Below are 21,420 nucleotides of genomic sequence, written 5' to 3' on the forward strand. Positions count from 1 at the left end.
TGTGGCCCGTCCACAAAAATGTGTTTGACACCCCCGGTGCTAGACTTTCACTCGGTACAAAAATGGGCGCATCATGTGTACCACTGTATCAAGAATTATCTTAGGAATCACGGTATGCTACATTATTTTTCCAGTTTTTATACAATTTATCATGTTCAAGGTTGTGGAAAGCTGGAGCACATCCCAGCCGACTTCCAGCGACTACACTTTGGACTGGTCACTGGTCAATCACAGCGAAGAAGTACACACTCACATTCACACCCTCAGTTAGTCGGAATGAAAACCACGCTACCTGCACCAAAGTTAGGCGAGTGTATCAATTCACAGTCAGTAACAATTAGAATTAGTATCAAATTAATCCCCAAAAAATAATATCATATACTTTCAATAAATGGTGACCTTACATTCTCATTGGTCATAAGTAGAATATTGTTTTTTTTTTGCATTCCATGCAGAAATATTTTTGAGAAAATAGCTACCACAGAATGTGGTTGTGGTCGCTTTTGCTCAACACCAATAATGACCAGAATGCACTGGGCTTCTTGCCCTCCGAGCCAACGCCCTCTGGGAATAAACCGCTCAGCGAGCAGGCGACACAGAGGAACGTTTGCATCGGTCACAGTCTTTAGCGGTCACAAAGATGAAAATGATCTGCTGGAGGAATAAAACCATACAGTTGCCAATTAATGCTACCCAAACAGACTTTTGAATACGATCTCATTCATCTGTTCACGAGACTAGAGAGAAGGCAGGCACAAGTGAACACAGATGGCAACACATTTCTGTCGTCATACAATACAAAGAGTCAGCACAAGTCAGTCAATAAATGAGGCATTCCTTAAATCTATAAAAAAAAAAATTGAGCCATCCTTACTGGCAGCATCGTGGATGTGTAATTGATTAGACTGAGGTTAAGTTAAAGCCCAAAAACACACTGACATCATGTTTGCTGCCACTCGCAATGAGTTTGACACACTTTCTAATCCTTTCACAGGCTCTCCTGTTTTGAGCGCACACAGACCAGCAGTTGGGGGAAGGTGACGGTCTTACTCGTGTGATGGATCTTCTTACAAAAGCAGCAACTATTTCTGGAGCAGTTAGAAGAGGAATGGTCTGATACTTTCCATTTCTCCTTTTGGACTCTAAGCGCGCCTCTTTAAGCAAGTCACAAATAAAGCGATGTTCCCGACTCGCCGCAGCGTCTTGTTTCACTGGCAAACATCTCCAGCGGGTGACAGACATGCTGATACTTTCAAAGCGTGAATGAAGACACAAGGCAGCGGGATGTTTTTTTCCGCTAACAAGTTGGATGATGGACTCATTTGGGCCGCGAGGTGCCGAGAGTACACGTGCACGATGGTTGACGGAGATGAATCATCGCTAAAAGGTCATGTGTTGCTCAAATCGAAGTCAGTGACATTCAATTAATCGGATGAATCAAGAGTTTCTGACTGACAACTACATTCGCCGGCATGTATTTTTATTTATATTTATTTCTTACACATTTATGCAATTTTGCTTACATACGTGTGTACGTATGTCGGCAGCATATGTACAGTATTTGCAGTACATATGCACATACCCTAACACATTTAAAATGGATTATTCGATTTTAATTCGACGCAGCGTCACAAAAGTTCTGTCATTTCTTCAGTTTCACCGACGAATATCTTAATTAGTTGTTTTGTAATTTGCTTTTAACCCTATTTAGAATACAGCATATGATTCACACCTTTTCAGGTCTGACCCACATATGAAGACTTGGAACAGAAAGACTCCTTTGCTTCATGTTTGTTCTTATTTTTGATTTTTTTTTTTTTGTAGGAATTTAAACTTACTTAACTCAGTTTAATTCCAAACAGTTTCTGTGTATTGTGACAGTAGTAGTATTGTGTACTTTGCAATTTATTTGTGATATTTCTGACTCAACTAGGCCGTAGAATTTCAGTATTTGTTTTGATAAATAGTTAAATTCAGTTTGTATTGTCAATAAACTGAGATCATTGTAGTTTATTTTTTTCTGAGGGAAAAAAAGTAGCCATTTATAATTTAAAGGCAGTCTCAAGTCTTACAAGTTGATGATGTGCTGAGTGATTCATGGGGACACAGTTTATTAGAGACATGATTTGAGGAAATAGATTTCTCGTCCATGACAATGTTGACTTTAGTGGCGTAAGAGTTAAAAGCAACACTCCAAATACGGCTGGAGTACAAAAGGGTGGGAGGCAATCCACAAATTCATTCCATCTTGTGTTCTTTATAGACAAACATGAGACAAGCTGAAAATCTCTCCCTTGTTGTCTATACTGTGGCTTGCAAGTTTAAAAAATGCATAACAACTTCCTCCTAACTGCCTGGGGATGAGAAAAAAAAAAGAAAAAAGAAATGAAATAGTTTGTATCCCGTCCCGCGTGACAAATATGATGAGCATAAAAATGTATCCTTCTTTTGAACACGTGGCAGTAAACAAACTCCATGAACACGTCGTGGTGAGGAGAAGGACACGGAAAGACGAAGATGAGGAGTGAAGGAGAAAATGTCAGCGGGGGGGGGGGGGGAATATAAACCAACAAAGCAACGACACAAAGCCTTCTGCCACACTGAGTGCTTCCTTGTGTCAAACAGGCCTCGGGTAGGGAAAAGGAGGCCACGATGCCAGGCAGGCTTTTGAATAAAGCAAAGCTTGCACACATGGTTTGACATATGCGCCCCCTTCTCTGTCAACATTAAGACTAGACCAAATTATGCAGAACAGTCAAGAGTTTAGTTGAAGCAATAACAGGCCGGGCTAAAGGTTTTCCGAGGGGCAGGGCGGCGGCGTGCAGGGGGCCCTGCACGACTCCCACTCGAGTACGGTACTTCCATTAGAGTGACAATTAGCTGTTGGGATTAATTGTTCTGTCCTGCTGGCATGCAAGCAACGGCGTCGCGATTTCGGATGAGTCAGCAGGGCCCACACGGCCGCCTCAGCAGGGCCGTTCACGAACAAGGCCCGAAGTCTCAGAAGTGTGCTGTCAGCTCATCATGAGGGGAAGAGGGACCAAAAAATTCCTTTAAAAAGGGGGTTTTATACAATTTTATTTAAATAGCGCATTTCACAACAGCTGGAGCAGTAACAAAGCGGTTTCCATATGGCGTCTCTACAGAAAATCTGCTCTGATTCAAAAGTGAACCACTTTGAAACTTAACCACAAATGATTCATTAAAGTTTAACTGGAAATGACAAAGCTTGAAGGGCACCGTGCCTCTTTTTTTGACGAATTGTTCACTATATGCTGCTTGTTGTTCTCTGCCGCCATTTGGCACTTGTAACTCAAATATTTGCTCACAACTCAAGAACAATTGGTCGCCCGATGACTTGTATTAAGAAAAACTTGGATGTCAAGTCACTCATACATGGCTGTATGACTGTACTATATGTTAGCGTTAGCCAGATGAAAAGACAGGGAGGCTCCTGAAAATGTTGGATATAACTGGTTACAATTATTTCCATCAGATACTTAAATAATAATACAATTGTAAGACAAGGTAGGACTATGGACTCAAATCTTTTTTCTGACTTTAAATCAAACAGCAAAGAAATCCAAATGTAACATTTTTTCTTATCCTACCAAAAAAAATCAGTAGCGATCAAAAGGAGGATCAGATTGACTGACGTTTCCGAATGCACCGCCATGTAGCTTAAGTGATTGGGGACCAGGGACCTAACATTTCATTCTTCCAGCAGACCGTTACATTATTAATTCTAATTAATATTCTTCAATAAATCATAACCTCTGGTACAATAGTCAGTCAGCAGGGAGCAATGACAGCATCCGGGGAAGCTTCCTGGGAGGTAATTAGGCGCTGTAATGCATCCTGCCTGCTGCTGAAGGTAACAGAGATGTAGAATCATCAGTTTAGAGCGAGGTTGGAAAAAAAAAAGTTCTCAGCTTGGTTTGATATTCATACATCAAAGTTGGTTTCAGCGAAACAAAATCACTCCTTCCAGTCTTCCACACGGTCTGCTATTATTCTCTTGAAGTGGTTAAACAAAATTATACATCAGATAATCGTATGGCGGCCGTACATTAAGTACATGATTTAAAAAAGTCACACACATTTAATGGTTACTGTGTGTGGATTGAGTCAAGCGTCACCATAGGATTAGAGCTTCTAAGGTTGACTAGGCCTTATTTTTGGGGAGGGGGGGTGTCATGGGTGGAGGAGTTTCTAGTTACAGTACGGATGTCCATGTTTGTGCCTGTGTGTGTGAGAGGTTGGCCGGAGAAGTGGGGGTTCATCTCATTCAAACGGAGGTCTGACAGGCAGGATTAGAGACGGCGCGCGGCAGGCCGATCATTACCTCACTGCAGTCTTAGATCTAAATTAACCAGGATTTAACTCTCATACAAGACCTCTAATCTGCTCAAGGGGGAAAGTAGTGCTTCAGGACGCCCGCAAGAGCTAAAAACAGCACAAGCCAACATTATTTCGGAGAAATCAGTTTGAAGAATGCACCTTTGTAAAAGAACATTTGTTTAAGACAAACTGCAAGATGCAGCACAGACTGTTGATGCACATAGTACAGAACACCAATTAATTGATATACACAATGAAAATTTCCTGTTGTTTTGTAATGCCATCACATAAAGGTACCGGTAATAACTAAGCCGAAAATGACATCCTTAGAACAGGAAATTGAACTTGTACCAATGATAGCAAAGACAAAATGTACGACAAACACACACAGAGGATTTTAAGCAAACCAAAAAATAACTACATACTTTGATTGTGATTATGAGGGCTCTCTTGCAAAACCAATCCCATTCTGTCCAAAAAAAAAAAAAAAACTATTTTCAAAAGACGACTAGAAGAATACCACATCCCTACTGTCATTCTTGTACGTCTTTTTCCAAAAATCAACTTACTCAAAGACTTTAATACTAAGGCTACTGATGTATGTTTTTCTTCCATGTCTTTCAAAATCCCCATCTTAATGGGCTGGCTCACTCGCCCTTGTGAACACACAGCGCAGTACAGGGCAATAAAGTTCATCCCCGGTGCCTCTGCATCATCGCGAGTGTGCCACCCATCACAACAGCCGCGTATAAGCCACTTTACAAATTTGCAATAATATCAAGTGCACTTCAAAAGAACTGACAAAGGTTCTTGTGGAAAAAAAAGTGCTGTTTGTATACTTTTGCGATCGCTATTATAGTGGCAAACTAGGTTGAAATATTTCATGACTGATAGCGTCTTTAAGCAAACTAGGTAAATACGTTTGTGTTTGTATTCGCTAATCTAATTTCTTTTACCTATTAACATAAAGACATAATTTTCTTGACCTAATTTGACCCTGGCATCCGGCCAGGAATCACTCTCTTTTCTTCTCTCAATACATTCTTGGGTTTGTAGGCGCCCCATCTAGTGGTGAACACTGTTATTACAATGCAAGACTGCTCCGCTACAGCAAACATTTTTATTTTAAAAAATTAAATCGAGGGCCACTCTTGAGTGTGCGGCCTGTGCGCAGCCAGTTGCCCATCCCTGATCTAAAGTAGCTAGACCACTTTGAGGATTTTAATCCACTGGTGCAACATATACTGTACGAAATGCATCATCTAAAAAGTACATGATATACTAATACATAGCTCTTTAGCACGCCATAATCTAAATTCTGTCACCAAATCCTTACAAGCCCCTGGTGATGACCAGGTAGTGACCTCTGAGCTCCACCATCGTGTTTTTATCTAAGTGCTGATACATATAAAGTGCAGTGCAACCCCGCAGAATGGGCTGAAATTAAGCCCTCTCGTGTGTGTGAGTGTGCGTGTGTGTGAGCAGAGTAGTGAGGCCTTAATGACATTAATGCCAACATTAATGTGCTTATGTTCTTAGGTAAACGTCCCGTTGTGTCGTTGTATGTGGAAAAGCTCAGGCAGCATCCGTTTGCTATACTCCTACATTTACTCGAGGCGGAAAAAAAAAAATCACAAACCACACAGTTACAGCCAACGTATGACCTACATAAACATTTCCCTGTCGAGGTGATTTGCATATATTACATTTACACCCCCCATTCGGCGTATTGTGACTACGACGGACGCTTGAAGAAAAAGGTCCACATAAAGCAAAAGGGGCTTGCGATGCTGCCGCTATAGCCAGAAGCCATGCCAAGTTCAATACGTCCGTGAATTAAACATGTATGGAGAGCCTTGTTATTAAGTCATTCTCTAGTGTTTGGGATGAAGAAGATGGAGCGGTGGAGCGGCTCCATTACCCAGTCTGCATTTTACAGAAAAGATGCCAACTGGGATGATGGGAGAAAACAACAAAGTATAAAGCTACCGTAAATGTAGAAACTGAACGCTCGAACGCACAAGCTCATCCGAAATAACCTCAATTCTTTGGCTAAACAACAGTTTGACAGATTAAGATTATAGATTAGTATTTCAGATCTGATTAAATTCAACAAGGAAAGATTTGCCTTCTGTGCTGTTGGCCGATCACAATACTTCTCTTCGCACACAACATTTTTGTTTTGCCTCAAAACTGCACATCATCTGAATGGAAACAAAGCACATTTCCATGTCACTGGCTTGGACATCAATCACGGCGAGCGGACAAGCAAACACAAAGTGCTGGCACCAACCTGCCGGAGATGTGGTTGTAAAACAACCCGGAGTCACTGACGCTCTGAGGGAGGCCGTAACGTAGCACCCTCACCCGCTGGATGTCCATTTTGGTTAACAGCTGTGTGTAATATAACCTCGCTGGTTGTTCTACTCAATTAAAAATCTCATTAAAATCATGCTAATCCTCGGCTAGAAATCCTGCGACGTAATTTAAAAAAGACAAAAACACTTGATTTGTCCCAGTGAAGCGTACACAATGAGAGTGATGAATGTCCATCCGGCAACAAAGAGACGAGGGATGGACATGCGGCACAGATGAAGTCATTGACTGGCCTGATGTCGCTCTAAAAACAGATGACCGTGTGTGTATGTGTGAGTGTGTGTCATTGAAACTCTGCGTTATTGTCATTGTGTTAACCCAGGGGAGATTACCTCATATCCATCTCAAACAGATCCTAATGCCCACCCCCTCGAATCCACGCGAGGAATGGCATTTCATTCCACTATTATTTTCTAAGAGCACGGCAGATGGATGGAGGGAATCACAAATAACTCATGATAGAACACTAATGCAATATTTTGAGGCAAACAGCAATTATGCAAAAAAAAACAAACAAAAAAAAAACAACAAACAAACACCCTGAAAATAATCATCCATCTCCATCATGTTCAACATTTTTTTCTTGAATTGAAATACATTTACAATGCGATTAACAAGCGTTTAATTGAATAAGTTTAAAACTGCTTAAAAGCATGTAGCATGGGTATTTTTTAGATTAAAGCGATATTTATTTATTTTAAATACTCTTGTCTCTATATTGCGGTTATTTAGCTATCGCCATCGGCTCTGGAATATAATTCCCGAACCACTATGTGACTGTGTGTGCCCACCTAAAGTTCACTGACGCAAGCGCAACCAGGCCAACATTTTCTTGCTTTTTTGAATATTGAATATTCAGTATTTGAGTTTTACCCAATTAAATTGATTAAACATCATCGGCCTTTTTACTGCGCAGTGCACTTTTATTTTTCACTTCAGCTTCAATCCTTCTATAAGGAGGAAAAAAAAAGTGGCATTCAACTTGATTCTTATCTTGCAAATACTCCCAACAGACGAAAAACATTTGACAAAGCCTCATATTCACTTATCTATTGAACTGCCGAGGATATGCTGGTGGCTGCATGCCGCTGTTGTAACTCCCAAAAAGTTTGACTTTAAAGTTTAATATGGCTTACTTTAAGCAGAATACCACGCCGCATTGTAGCCAAGGGTAGAATAAAGGTCATTGAGGCTATTGGGGTGGTACAGAATAAAATCATTACTATTCTAAATAAAGCTAAAGCAAACTTTCATTGTTCTTTGCCGTGCGTGATGGCATGCGACAGGCTAATTACAGAGTTTTTGATACACTGCTGAGATGGGCTTCACATAGACAGCTGATTGAAATCTTGTTACAGGGATAAGTATTCACATACTGGTGAAGCGCATCCAGTTATTTCTGAAGGGATCCATTTGGCGTGTTGACGTGATGTACAACATGTAAATGATATCAAGAAGGAAAACATTTGTAGAAATAGTCTGCTTTCACATGGATGGATGGGGAGAGCAAGAGACAGACGGAGCAGCGGCTAAATGGACAGATAGACATTGTAGATAGTCAGACAGAACCTCAGACAGATACTCTGGACAGAGTCGATCTAGTAAGAACAAAATACACATCACAACACAAAGAAAACACTTAAGTTATGTTATGCTGCAGTAAAATCACAAAGCAAACATTTGTCACACGACCTGAAATGATAAAATATCCCCGAACATTCTGAACTCCGGTATCCTTGCCCATGTATTGAGCAGAACAAAACTTCCAAGGGGAGTTGTGCCAAAGTCGATGATCGCGTGGCTGCAGTCCTACTTCCTCATGTCATCTTTAGAGAGCAAATTAAATGAGAGTGAATCAATAGCACCTCTGCTGGTTGCAATCATGGAGTATTATGCCTCAATAGCTTTGTGACAGGATTAATCAACAATCAACAACTGATGTTGCCATAGCGACCCACAATTAAGTTCATTCCAAATGAGCTCCTATTGAGTGGCATGGGCTGGACCTCAGAGGTCAGTCATAGCAGAGAAAGACAGCATGCTAATTGTCCATTAACATGCAGTGCTAATTGATTACCTCTCAGACTCAATTAAGATCTTAAACTTGTAGCGCAATGATTGGTTGATCGAAACCTAGAGGCGGGAATTTCTTAATAGTCTGGTAATGATTTATTTTAGCTGTTTTAACGTAGCGTGTTGTTATTTTCTCTTTAACAATTAAGTTAACTTTTTAGCCGCTGGAACTTCCCCGCACATGGACAAAATTGAAAATGTGGTTTTCGGGACCAAGCTGCCAATGGCTCATAGACAGCATTTCTCAAAGAGTGTCCAGCTGGCTTGAGGAACGTTTGTGTGACAGACCGAGTAAACGCTAACAACGTCCATCTTTTTACAGCAAGGTTGTATCCTGAGGAAGGAAAATGGACCGCCCGCTAACATTCAGAAAGTGATCACCGCAAAATTGCCACAGGGAGGAGATCGACAAGATTGTTACATTTTAGATGACAGCGTTGTTTTGGAAATGTAGTTAGGTTAGGTAGATATGTAATTTATGCTCCGGGAAATTAAAAAAAAATATAAATATAAATATAAATATAAAACTGGCTTCCGCTTCAAGAGAGGCTGTGTCCTAGTTAATCACCGTTTGCATCATCCATTCAATAAAAATTAGCTGTAATCACCCTTAAAATGACATTGGATACCACTATACTTAGCAAGCCATCATGACCTATGAAGTTTAACGAGAGAGTGCTGCAAACACAGCCAAACATCTGAACACTGATCTAAGATGAATTAGTGAGTTAAAAAAAAAAAAAAACATACGCAAAAAAACTAAACAACGGATGTACACCAACTTGAAAGAGAGCGTAACTTGTTGGAGGTGAAGTTATCGACAGAAAGCCTTAAAGGTCGATTTATTTAATGTGGCACAAAACAATATACCGATAATACCATAAAAAGGATAAAAAAGAGCTATGATTGAGTGATGGAAGCCATAATTTATATATACCATCCATCCATTCTATTTTCTATAGTGCTTGTCCTCATTACTGTTGTGGGTGAGCTGGAGCCTGTCCCAGCTGACTTCTGGCATAGCCAATCAATCGCAGAGAACAAACAACCATCCATGCTCAGTCGCTCAGTATGGACTCGGAACAATTAATACTGGAACAGAACAAGTTAGCGGTTGGTGCACAAAACATAAACACCTGATAAATAATTTATTTATTTATCTTTTTGTGAATGTTGATTAAATATTGTTGCAGTTGAATTGAATTGAATTACCCCAATGCTTCTCAATTATTTTCTGTTACCCCCCAGCACGAAGAAAACAAAAACTATAAATAATAGCATTTTTGTTGCAAAACAAACCTACACTGTGCAGTTCATATTCGCACCGCACAATTGGCAATGAGAGCGCCACTGCCAACTACTGGATTGGATGTGCAATTACACTTTATTGTAGTACGGCGGGAAAAAGCATGTTCCTAAGGGTCACACGCGCCGCCCTCAGCATCGTACTGCCCCCCCCCCCCCCCCCCCCCCCCCCCCAAGGGGGGCCTGCCGCACTAATTGAGAAGCACAGCCTTACCCCAATAAACGCCTGGTACTCTTTACAGCGGAGGATATAAACGCCACTGACCACTAACACAGCAGACACACAATGGCCGATCCCGGCATGTTAACCATCAATCATTCATTTCACAGTAAAGGATCGTTACGCACACATGCAACGTAAAGACACAAGCAATCCTTCCCCCCAGCCCGTCTCCTACAATCTCCACTCCACCTTCCTCAGCATACTAATCCTGATCCTTAAAGAGATAGGCTGCTTCCATCCCGGGAAGAAAATACTTCCTAGATAACGTGTATTGCAGAGTGCATGCAAAGTCCATCCAGCCATACTGTATTCTATAGCGCTTGTGCTCTACACGGTTGCGTGTGAGCTGAAGCCAATCCAAGCTGACATTGGATAAGAAGCGGGGTAGAGGCTTCAATGAACCTAACATGCATGTTTTTGGAACGTAGAAGGATGCCGCAGTAACCAGAGCAAACCAAACATGGGGCAAAGATGCAAATTCAAGTCCAGAACCTCAGAAGTGTGAGGAAGATGAGTTGACCACTGGGTTGAAGTCATTATAGTAGAGGGAAAATGTTTTGCTTCCATGGTTGGTCTCGGGTATTAACAGAGCACCAAGGTTCTATTTTGGAATTAAACAAAAAACAGGGAAATTCTTGTGGTCACATTGTAAAAGAGCATGTAGCCAGACTTGACAGAAGATTACCAGATAGAGTACACGTATTCAAGCACAAAGTGGGAATAACGTCATGGCGTCCCACACATCTGTGTTTTGAGCGTCAACCAATCACGTCGTAATCTGCCAAGGTCCCGATATCACGCCGTCATCTGGCTCCATAGTCCCACTCACTCCGCTGTTGAGCGATTAAGCGCTTTCTATCCCGCGCTTCCTGAACTGACTTTCTCACACTCGCATGCAACTCAGATGGGAGAGATCCCGCGAGGCTCTGCGAACAGCTGACGGAGGTAAGTCATTCCCTCTACTCGGGGGAAAGACCGAGCCAATAAAACAAAATGGAAAAAAAAAAGAAACACAGTCAAGCAAGATTGGAGGGGAGAAGGCAGGAAAACAAGCAGGATTTTTTTTCCAATTCAAGGCTGGAGAGCAACGGAATTGCAGCCAGGGAACATTTTGTGGTCACGCTTCTTAAAGAAAGAGGAGCCAACGGACACATTCCAAAGGCATCTTCTATCATATTCACATCAACAAAACAATGAAGTAAAGATAAGGTTCTCCTACCCAAAATCATCCAAGGAATACATGTTTCCAGCAGTCCAGTCCTTATGGCAAATAATAGAGGGAGGTGGAAAGGAGGAGATTATGGAGGAGAGGCTGAGGTGTTAATCTGAGAGGAGAGAGCGACACGCATGCTGCCGGCGTCAAAGCTTCCCTTCTTCACATCTTCCAAAGAGCAGAGTGAGCCTGCGACACGGCTAAGAAGACGGCTGCAACAAGAGTAACGGAATGCAAGCCAGAGAGAAAGAGAGAGAGCGAGTGAGAGAGAGAGAGAGAGAGTGAGGGAGTGAAGGAGAGGAAGCGAGAGAGGGAGGGAGCATGTGACCAGCAAAGACCAGTCACCTCATTCGTACGTTTGCGAGGAAAGCTGACTGTCTCCCTCCAGGGAATTATTTACGCTGGATAGACAGACGTAACAGCTACTAAGCGTTTATCAATCATATCACACACAACCACTTTTCCATCCAATTTATTCCTGAGAAATCTGATGTAGAAACAGATATGGGCGTGACTTCCTGTAAAAAAAAACAAAAAAAACAAAACAAAAAAAAAAAAAACGGAAGCAGTAGTGAGCCGTTTGTTACAATGGCTTTCATTTTTGAGAGCGGTTTATTTGAACAATTCCTTTTCGAAAACGATCAGAATCGCGTTTCTGTTATTAGAGGAAGCTAGTAGAAGCAGAGCTGATGTTTTGTTGGCACAAAAGTCGCTGTGGCTTCTTTTTCGACTGCTATTTTCGGTATAAACGTCAAACTAATTTGTTCGAAAGTGTGAAGCATGAATATGCAAGTCCTAATCGGATCAATATTTTTGGTGTCCATGAAAACAGTGCATCATAATTTAAAGCGAACGCTGATCGGATTTAAGAAATTATGTTGATGTAGCCACTGACATTTCGGGATCATTTACATTTTAGAATGTGCGAAATTTGGATTCCAAGAAAATGTGAGTGCACGACGCGAAACAATACACACTGCGTGGGAAAAGAAGGAGAATCCGACGAACACTCATGAAGGACAACCAGCGAGAAGTGAGGCCTGCTTGATGCTCGCGAGTTGCGATAATGAACACAAGTCGGCGAAGATCAAAAGTGTGGCTGCACCTCATGAAAACACGTCACTAAATAATATCAAAGCAGGTTGCGCTTCAAATATGATAAAACACAGAACGGAGTTGATCGTGTCCCGTCTTTGACCTTCTTGTGCTGCCCCTAACTTCGGCTCCAACCGTTAGCCTGCTACCACAGCCACCGCAGCAAAGTCAAAATCGGGTAAGTACGTCTAAGGGCAACAATTTAAACTGGAACTAAAATAGTGGGTCAACACACAAATTCAAATGCCCAGCAAATATTTAGTTTATCGCATACACAATATATACATATACACATACAGCACACGTTTACGTAGACATCTTAGATTTTATTTTATGTTACATTTTTCCTTACGTGACATCATTTGTATTTGTCATGTACTTTTTGTTCATATGGAAAAGCAACATTAGGTTGGCCAATCAATGGGTCTTCAGTAACATGTTTCAAGTACCAGTTATGAAAAATGTAAGTTCATCCTGCTACCTCACTCAATTAGTAGGAATAAGGTTTGAAATGTTTTCTCTTTTAAGGTGCGACAACTAGCGTTCGCACATTGTTTAAATCTGTAACTGTCATAGAAAGTGGACTCGCGCAAGCCACGTAACCAAAACGTCGGTCCGGGTTCGTCGCGGAAGTCTCGTCCTAAATACACGCAAAGGGGACAAGGAATAAATTGAAATTGAATTGGAAACTGGTTTGACACATTAGGGATGATCAATTAATTGTATTCCAATCGACATTTCAATGTGGTCCAATGCACTTTTCACATTGCAAAGGCGATTATGCAATTAATTAACTTGTAATGCCGTTTTTGGAGTCATTTCCATCTTGTGCGTCTGTCTACCAGACCCTAGTTTGAGTAAGTAAGTACCGTAGACAAGACACCAAAGTCTTGTGTGTCAGTCAAAGAAACATTCAAAAACAATGACATCTTCCACCCTTAACTCTGATCCAATTAAAATCTCTGATATGAAAATGACATACCACATAAATAAGACAACCCTACTTTGTGTTCAGCATCTTCTAGCTCTCTCACATTCTTTTCTCTCGTAGAGTTTTACCGGTAAGGCCTCAGCGATGTCAGCCATTGCAATTTATAAATAGACACCATTTCTTTGGCAATTGACTCTGTGATTGCCCCACATTGGGCTTCTTTCTTTTACAAAAAATGATTTGGCTCATGTTGTCTGTTTCTTAACAGGAATTAAAGTCACAAGTCACTTTATAGAAAAATGACCACGAGCGCTTGGAAAAGTTGCTAAATACAGTAACTAAATGGATAAATTGGGAACAATGAGTGTGCATTTGTAAACGAGCTCCTCTCTTTTGGCAGTCATGTCTTTAGTGTGAGTAGTACAGGACAATTATGACGGTGGACAAATTCTAGTTTAATTAAATAGAATTTTATTAAGTTCATATCGATTAAACAGGTCATAATTGTTAAGGATGAAAAGTTTTAAAAATAATAATAATATAATTCACTTTGGGCTGGATGTTACGATTATAAAAATCTTCTCCCCTCTAAGGACTGGACTTAAAATGTTTGAGTACGCCTGTGCTTGAATTAACATTTGAAATCAGATGAAGTTAAAAGTTAAAATGGACCTTGTGTTGTTCTGTCTACGTTATTCATAACACACAAAAAAAAACAATGCTTAAAGTATCTTGTGTGTAGCCTTTTCAAGCAATTGGTGACCCAACTTTTTCACATAAAAAAAAGAGACTGTTTTTCATTATTCAACAGTGAAATTAAATTCAAATGCATGCAAGTAGATTTGGTTGAAACAGTTTCTAATTTAAAATACAGAGCAGGAATTGTAATGCTTCAAATCACATTCACTTATTAGTAAATTTCCAAAACCTTACTGGAATGGTAGCTTGAACTAATACCGAACCTGTCCATGAAATGACAGCGAGGACTGGGGCAGCATCCGGAGGCGAGACTCACGAGTCAGCGTTTTACATCCTGCTGGCACTTCTACCTTTTCCTACAGTGAGTCACCGCAGCGGTCAGCCTGCATTAATAGGACAGGACGGACGCCTCGCATTTTAGCCTCTTGCACCCAATTCAAAACCAAACTCACACACATATAGACACACATTGCCAAGTGAATCAAAGCAGCCAGTTTGACAAGAACTGAGAAGCACCAAGGCACAATAAAAGCACTCGGCCTAAAAATAACTCTCACGCATGGACACTTGCATAGACGCTACAAAGAAAGCACCCATGTCGAAAAAATAATTTGGCCAATTTAAATTGTTGTATGTGGCTTTGTGGAGAGTCGCCATCGTCACCGAACAGTTTTGTCGAGCAGATGAGACAAAATGAAGTGCAATGGTTGGTCGCTACCAGCAGAGGCGCTATTGATTCAGATTCAACTAGTTTGCTGTCTAAAGAAGTACAGCAAACCCGCAGATATATGCAGTATTCTATCCACAATACAGTAACACCTCAATTTATGAGTGATCCAAGTTCCAAGTTTTTCAAGATACGAGCTACCGCTTGGTTTATGTTTGACACATTGAGTTCCCCATCACATTCGAGTCTCACAGTACTCGCAACAATATTATACAATACAATACAGCTTTATCGTTCTAAATCCAGTCCAAAAATTCAGATTCCCTGATCGCGTTTCCATGCCTACTAATCCTAATTCAAATCACCACCAATTCGTGCACAGCCCCAGCAGACAGTGAAAAAGTTTTCCAAAATAATTAGCTTGCTTCACACTGTTTATTACCATTATGCTGTCTTACTTGAACCGAGCAGTGTAAAACCAGCTGAAAAAACTACATCTGAGTTGCCAGGTTGAACACAAAAATTTAGTCCAGTGCACGATGCGCATGTGTAGACACCCACAGGAGTCAAACTACAAGCTGAAGGGAGCTTCATTAAAATTACGTGGAACTCACAGGATTTAGGCTGGAGGGTTTAGTGCTCCTGCTTTACCCATGTTATTATTCTAAAGCAAGTCAAGTGTTACAATGCTCAGTAATGTTAAGTATTTCAATAAGGAACTGACTCACAATTGACATTTTTTAACACTCTATATTATTTTATACCAGATATGTGTATAAAATATATATACTGTACTTGAGTCCAATTCTTGGCTGCCCTGTCTTATTTATAGACTTTTACTTATGAAACTGAGTATGTAGACCTACTTCTACTTTTACCAGAATCGTATTTTTTCCTCACAAGTCCCTAGCGTGAGTACATTGACCACCTCTGATGTACGGAGAGAACCACGGCACAGCAGTCAAACTACATGAGAGCCGTGGGAGGCTTATATACTGTAAATAGAAGTTCCAGGGACTTGGGCTGGAGATTTTTGGGGCCCGGCTTCACTCTGCATACCAACATAAACGAGCAAGTGGCTGCCGAGATCAACTCATACATTCAAATTTAGAATGTGGCCTGATGGCAGACGAAGAGATGAGCTTGGGTAAGTGTGTGGCTGTGTGTCATCGGCAAAGGAAAAACGGCAGGCTGGGGGGCGAGGGGGCTGCCTAACCTGCCTGGCAACCACCAGAATAAACACCTCCTCCTTCTTCTTGGTCTTCTTCAGTGCATGCGTGCTTCTCACTTCCCTGCAGCCACACCACCATACCACCTGGTGCATAGTCAGTGATGCTGTCGTTGCCATGACTACTCTAGGCTTTTTTAAAGCTAAATGTGTACCAATCGGGGCGGGGTCTCGCTGTGACAATAGGAGGCTACTAAATTAGAAGAAATAGCCAACATAGATTGGGGAGCAAGGGAGGCGAGACGACACCCCCCCTCCCACCCCCCACCCCCCCTTGCCCTCCCACACACAAACAAGATGCTGTAGTTCAATAATGTTGAAATAGTAATACATCGCACAGGCTTCTTCTCATAATATGTTGTATGTTACGGGCGAGAATGTAACTGAAGAACCAATGTGCATCTGTCATGACGCGTCAAATAGGTCGCGTGGGATTAGCTTACCTCATGTCGCCGTCTTTTCTTCACACGACGACGACGAGGCCAATGTAAATGCTTCCGCCGTTAGTATGGAAAAATACAATATAACAAGTCGAAGATGCCTCGCGGACTTGGGGTGAAAAAGCGTGTTTTCAGTGGTTCTGTGATGAGGCGTGCTTCGGCTCAGGCTGTCTCTCCCATCCGCTTTGTGCTCCGGCTTCTCGGCTGCACACGCGCTCCGCGGCGTGTCCTTACATCCATGTTCTTTGTCTTCTCTTATCTTCTATTCAGTCGGTAGCGAGCTACCGGCAGGGTAACAGTGATCGTCAGTAGATGCCGCCTCCTTCACGCCATATTTTCTTCCCATTCGGAGTGTTGTTGGTTGGTCGGGGGAGCCAGGCGGAGAGATTTGGCAAGGTTACAATGCGACGTGCGGAGGAGTCGGCTCAATGTTGCCCGCCGGTGGCGAAGATGCGCAACTGCAGGCAGACAGTGAGACCGCCCCGAGAAAAGCATGCGGTGGGGTTTTAACAGTGACCCCCCCCCCCTTATTCGCGATTCACCATTTGCGAATGTTTCGAAACTTAACTGCAGGCCTATGTACGGTCTCAATACATGTCTCTTGAAAAATGGGAGAATCTATAGATCTGTGAGTTATAATAGCAATAGAATGGCTATTTGAAAGAGTACGAATTGGTATTTTACTGGCTCTAAAGCAATACACACTGAGTCGTCACACTTTTCCGATACATTTTTTTCAATATAAATGAAATTTAGAAAGCGCCTTACAACATTACCTATAAATGGTTCGCAGATCATTTTAAGTGTTTTGCGATATTTATATGTAATCGTGAACCAGTGCATATTTTTGGTTCAGCATTTGCGAACTCCACTAGTCATGGATTATTTTGGTACCTATTCTCAATTATTTGCTGAAAAACCCACTTATCTGCTTATATATATATATATATATATATATATATATATATATATATATATATATATATTTATATATATATTTATATATATATTTATATATATATATATATATATATATATATATAATATAAAAAGGGGTATCATTTACTTAATTATGGGGTTTCACACTGATAGCAAGGGTTCACTGTCCACAGACAATGGCAGATATTAATGGATGTTTCAAACAAACGAGTCACAAGCAGTTAATTGGACACAGAATCCGGGGAGTTTTATTTGGTTTTACCTGTCAGACAAATGTTAAATGTTCAGTGGTATTTACGGGTTCAGGTGCATCATGGGAAGACAAATTCCAATTCACAGCGTTAGCCTCATCATCAAACCGATATCCTTTTGACTCCAAATCAAAGCAACGTTTTGAGTGTGAAAAGTACCTGTACAGTAGATGATTCACAGATCAGAGGTTTGAAAAAAAAAAAAGCCTTAATATGCTGTCCCCCTCTTAGTAGAGTGAATGCATCATTTCATCCATTAAAAAAAAAAAACAACTAAGTTGAATTAAATATGTTACCTTGACTGAATGTGCACCGTGGAGAAGCACATCATGCAGTTACAGTGATATGGTCTCATGCTTCAAACCCATGGTCAACAGTAAAAAGGTACTTAAATGTAGAACCCAACAAAAACAAGCATGTTATGGATGCCCCCTGTAGGCGGCAACAAAAAAAAAAACAGCCTCATTCACCCATTTCCTCCCCTCCTTTAGTTGGACTAAATGGTTTTATTTAAAAAGAAGGTGCGCTTTACTGATATTTGGAAGTACAAACAACTCACCAGTTAGTGTTTTTAGTCGTGGTGTTAATGTCCTTTAAGTTCAATATCTGATACACAGTTTGTAAATGCATATAAATCGAGAGCAATTTAGCAACATGAGTTACTGTTTAGGCTAGGTGGGGGAAGGCCCCGTAACATTTTTGATCCAGGCTGCCATGGAATTCTCAAAGTAAATATAACTTCAGTGGAACTGTTATAAAAACACCAAAGACATCTAACTCCCGAAAGCTCTTAGTATATAATAATATTTGTTTGATCGATGGCCCTCGGACAATTGAAAATTTCCCCTGATAGTTAAAAAGGAATTTAGTTGTGAGGGGGATGTTTGAAATTTATTTGTTGCAGTCACGAGAAGTGTTTTACTTGTCCAGGGATTTTCCTGAGTGGTTTAATTCAACAAAAAATAATTTCAAAAACAAAAAACAAAAAAAAACTTCCCATGCACAGTTTTCCACCAAACCTCTTTTGGCTTGATTAGTCTAATGTCAGTCAAAAAAAAAAAAAAAAAAAACTTCAGTCCATATACTATCTTAGGAGGGTGTGCAATCGCACAAATTGTGTAAAACATTTGATCCTTTGGTTGTTTTTAAAATTTGGATTATTTTACTCGTGAGTAGATTTCAAACCAGTGTGCTGTACGACATCACCAGATGTGTTGCTGGAAATGTTCAAATTTCACTTCATTTTCTACATTTACAACAAATAGAGTAGCTTTCTTCCTCTATATCAGTAATGTATCGTGATCGGCAGAACGATGAAATGCTCTTCCAGAAGGTATGGCATTATCCATCCATCCATTTGTGACATTTTTGTTCGGTGGTGTGCCGTGAGAAATAATCTTTCTCATGTATATGCGCCATTGCTCAATTAAGGTGGGGAACACCGGATGCTGGAGGGATTTTCCACATAGTGCGATTGAATGAAGAAAAAAATAGGGAGAAACACGAAGCAACACATCAGACTTCACCAGTTCATCTCACCAGTGACCCGCAAAGCAGACCCGCAAAGAAAACCCTCGGTTAATTCACCTCAGTTCAGATCCACATTATTAGGCATTTCACTTGGTTCCTTCGTAGTGCGGTCGGGTTTTGCTTCCGCTTGGAGTGAGCAGCAGCAGAGGGAAGTCCACGTTCCAAGTCTTGTCGCTCAGACTATCCTCCATTGCATCACACTCATGTCCTTCCCGCCGGTCGACACCAGGCAGCTGTCGTTATACAGGAAGGTCACGTTTGTCACGTGACTGCTGTGGCCACCGTAAACATGGCTGGGAGCCTGAAATTATGAACATAACCAAGATGTTTTGAAATTAGTCACCTTTCAAATTGATTTGTTAACATGTCCTGATATGTCAAAGATGCTATCAACGTACTCTAGTAGAAGTACAGACAGTTAAAAAATAAAAATAAAAATTCTTTCTAATATTACATAGCAACAAAAACATTGTGTATTATTTTATTGCTGTTCAATTATTAAGGCTTTTCAGTTTTTTTTTTACAAGCTGCTTTTGTCATTTATAAGTGTGCAATTATCTTGAAACATTATATTGTATTGCAACCAAGTACTTTGTTACTTCCTATCAAAAAACTTTCCACATAGAGCGCAGAACATTTACCCGAAACTGTGAACAGGGGAAGGAGAAGAGGTGGACCTTCCCGAAGTCATCCCCGGTAGCAAGGAGGCTCTTATCGTTGGATCTGCTGCCAGCATTGATGTCAGTGCCGTCCGAGCCATCGGACCACATGCCTGATGGGAAAGTATTTTATTAATAGTAACCCTAAATTGCTTCCGAACGAAAGAAGGAATGAGGAAAAGTAGATGAAACATACCGAAAACCTGAAAGCCTAGAGTGCAAGTGTGTGTGGCCCATTCAATGTCTCTGATGGTCTCCATGCTGACCACTTGTTTGCACACCGAGGGGATCCCTGCGAAAACACACACGCATGTATTTGTTGGTGTACGATATGGTGAATTTTTGGGACACATAATTAGCAATGGCATCTTCAGAAAATGGAAGAATAAACAGAGTTACTTTCCCATTTTCACACAGAACCTCTACCAGTCTTCCAGATCAAACTAATCAAAGCACATTGGACTGTGCAGTTCCATAATGTTCAATAAAAAAAAAAAAACTCCGTTCAACATAGGGTTGAAAGCACACCGACTTGCCTTTTCCTAAACCACTTTCTTTAAACCAACAATGGCATCAAGAGGAGACTTGAAATTTCAGATTAAATAAATATACAAATAATGATGATATTAAAAATATTTAATACACGTTTAACATCGAGCTCTTTGTCACGGCTGACATCAGCCGTTTCCATGTCCCGGTGAGAGCGCATGTGCTAAATTGCTAATGTAGCCGTCTTATTTTATGTCTAGATATATATTGATTGTAACAGAAAATTTCTGTACGTAGATGATGGATCTCCGCCCTAATGCGGTTCTAGCTGGACTCCTGGGAAAAGTCCACTGTACACCTTAGCACTTATTTTGAGTCTTTGCCGACTCTGCATTTCACTTTAGCGATTAGCACGCTTAGCGACTCCTCGTTGGCCTGCTCGGTGAAAACACTACTCGTTAATGGGGTAGTTCATTTGACGCCAGGGAGGAGGCGATTCGCATCATGCAGCTCATTGGTGCTGCTGCGCACGGACTTATATGCAGTACAAAAAAGGTCTGTGCTGCTGCGGCACAAGCTAGCTTAGCGCCTAGTATTTAGAATTGCCAGGAAATAAATTACTTCCGGGCCGCAACATTTCTAGTTAGTTATGCAGGATAGATAATTAAGTTAGATTTGGTTCTGTTCTGTTAAACAGCTCCTGAATATTTAGGATGAAACTTTAGAAAAACAAAAAAGTTTGAGGACCTCTGTGTTCAACCATGAGTAAACTTGCATGTTTTTGACCAACACATGTTGACACTTGTGTAATGGTGCACTTACAGTACAGTATCTCGTAGTCTCCTGAGTTAGACACCAGGTACTGGGAGTCCACTGACCAGTCCAGGTGGGTGATGAAACTAGAGTGACCCTGGAAAATTATAAATATATAGAAAAAAAATAAAGTTTGCGATAACAATAT

The 21,420-nt window shown here is 40.9% G+C and overlaps 2 protein-coding genes across 8 annotated transcripts in view; both read right to left on the minus strand.

Annotated features, from left to right (window-relative positions):
- The window catches only part of evla (Enah/Vasp-like a), a 33,763-nt gene extending 16,751 nt beyond the window's left edge, over window positions 1–17,012 (minus strand). The window contains exon 1 of one of the 4 annotated variants that reach the window (XM_088315631.1): window positions 16,595–17,012. In XM_088315631.1, the coding sequence (XP_088171757.1) occupies window positions 16,595–16,599 (5 nt within the window). In that variant the 5' untranslated portion in view covers window positions 16,600–17,012. Of the gene's footprint in view, window positions 1–6,634; window positions 6,903–11,537; window positions 11,775–16,594 lie in introns of those variants that run through there. The other 3 variants (XM_088315625.1, XM_088315616.1, XM_088315633.1) reach the window with 3 other exon arrangements.
- Window positions 17,013–17,755: 743 nt separating this feature from the next.
- The window catches only part of eml1 (EMAP like 1), a 42,826-nt gene continuing 39,161 nt past the window's right edge, over window positions 17,756–21,420 (minus strand). For all 4 annotated transcript variants that reach the window (XM_088315703.1, XM_088315711.1, XM_088315684.1 and 1 more), the window contains 4 exons: window positions 21,282–21,369; window positions 20,167–20,262; window positions 19,953–20,083; window positions 17,756–19,612 (listed from right to left, as the gene is read on the minus strand). In XM_088315703.1, the coding sequence (XP_088171829.1) occupies window positions 19,487–19,612; window positions 19,953–20,083; window positions 20,167–20,262; window positions 21,282–21,369 (441 nt within the window). In that variant the 3' untranslated portion in view covers window positions 17,756–19,486. The remainder of the gene's footprint in view (window positions 19,613–19,952; window positions 20,084–20,166; window positions 20,263–21,281; window positions 21,370–21,420) is intronic.

This window comes from Idiotropiscis lumnitzeri, chromosome 1 (assembly GCF_059441095.1).
Source record: "Idiotropiscis lumnitzeri isolate Australia: NSW breed Sydney's pygmy pipehorse chromosome 1, RoL_Ilum_1.0, whole genome shotgun sequence".
Lineage (NCBI taxonomy): Eukaryota > Metazoa > Chordata > Actinopteri > Syngnathiformes > Syngnathidae > Idiotropiscis > Idiotropiscis lumnitzeri.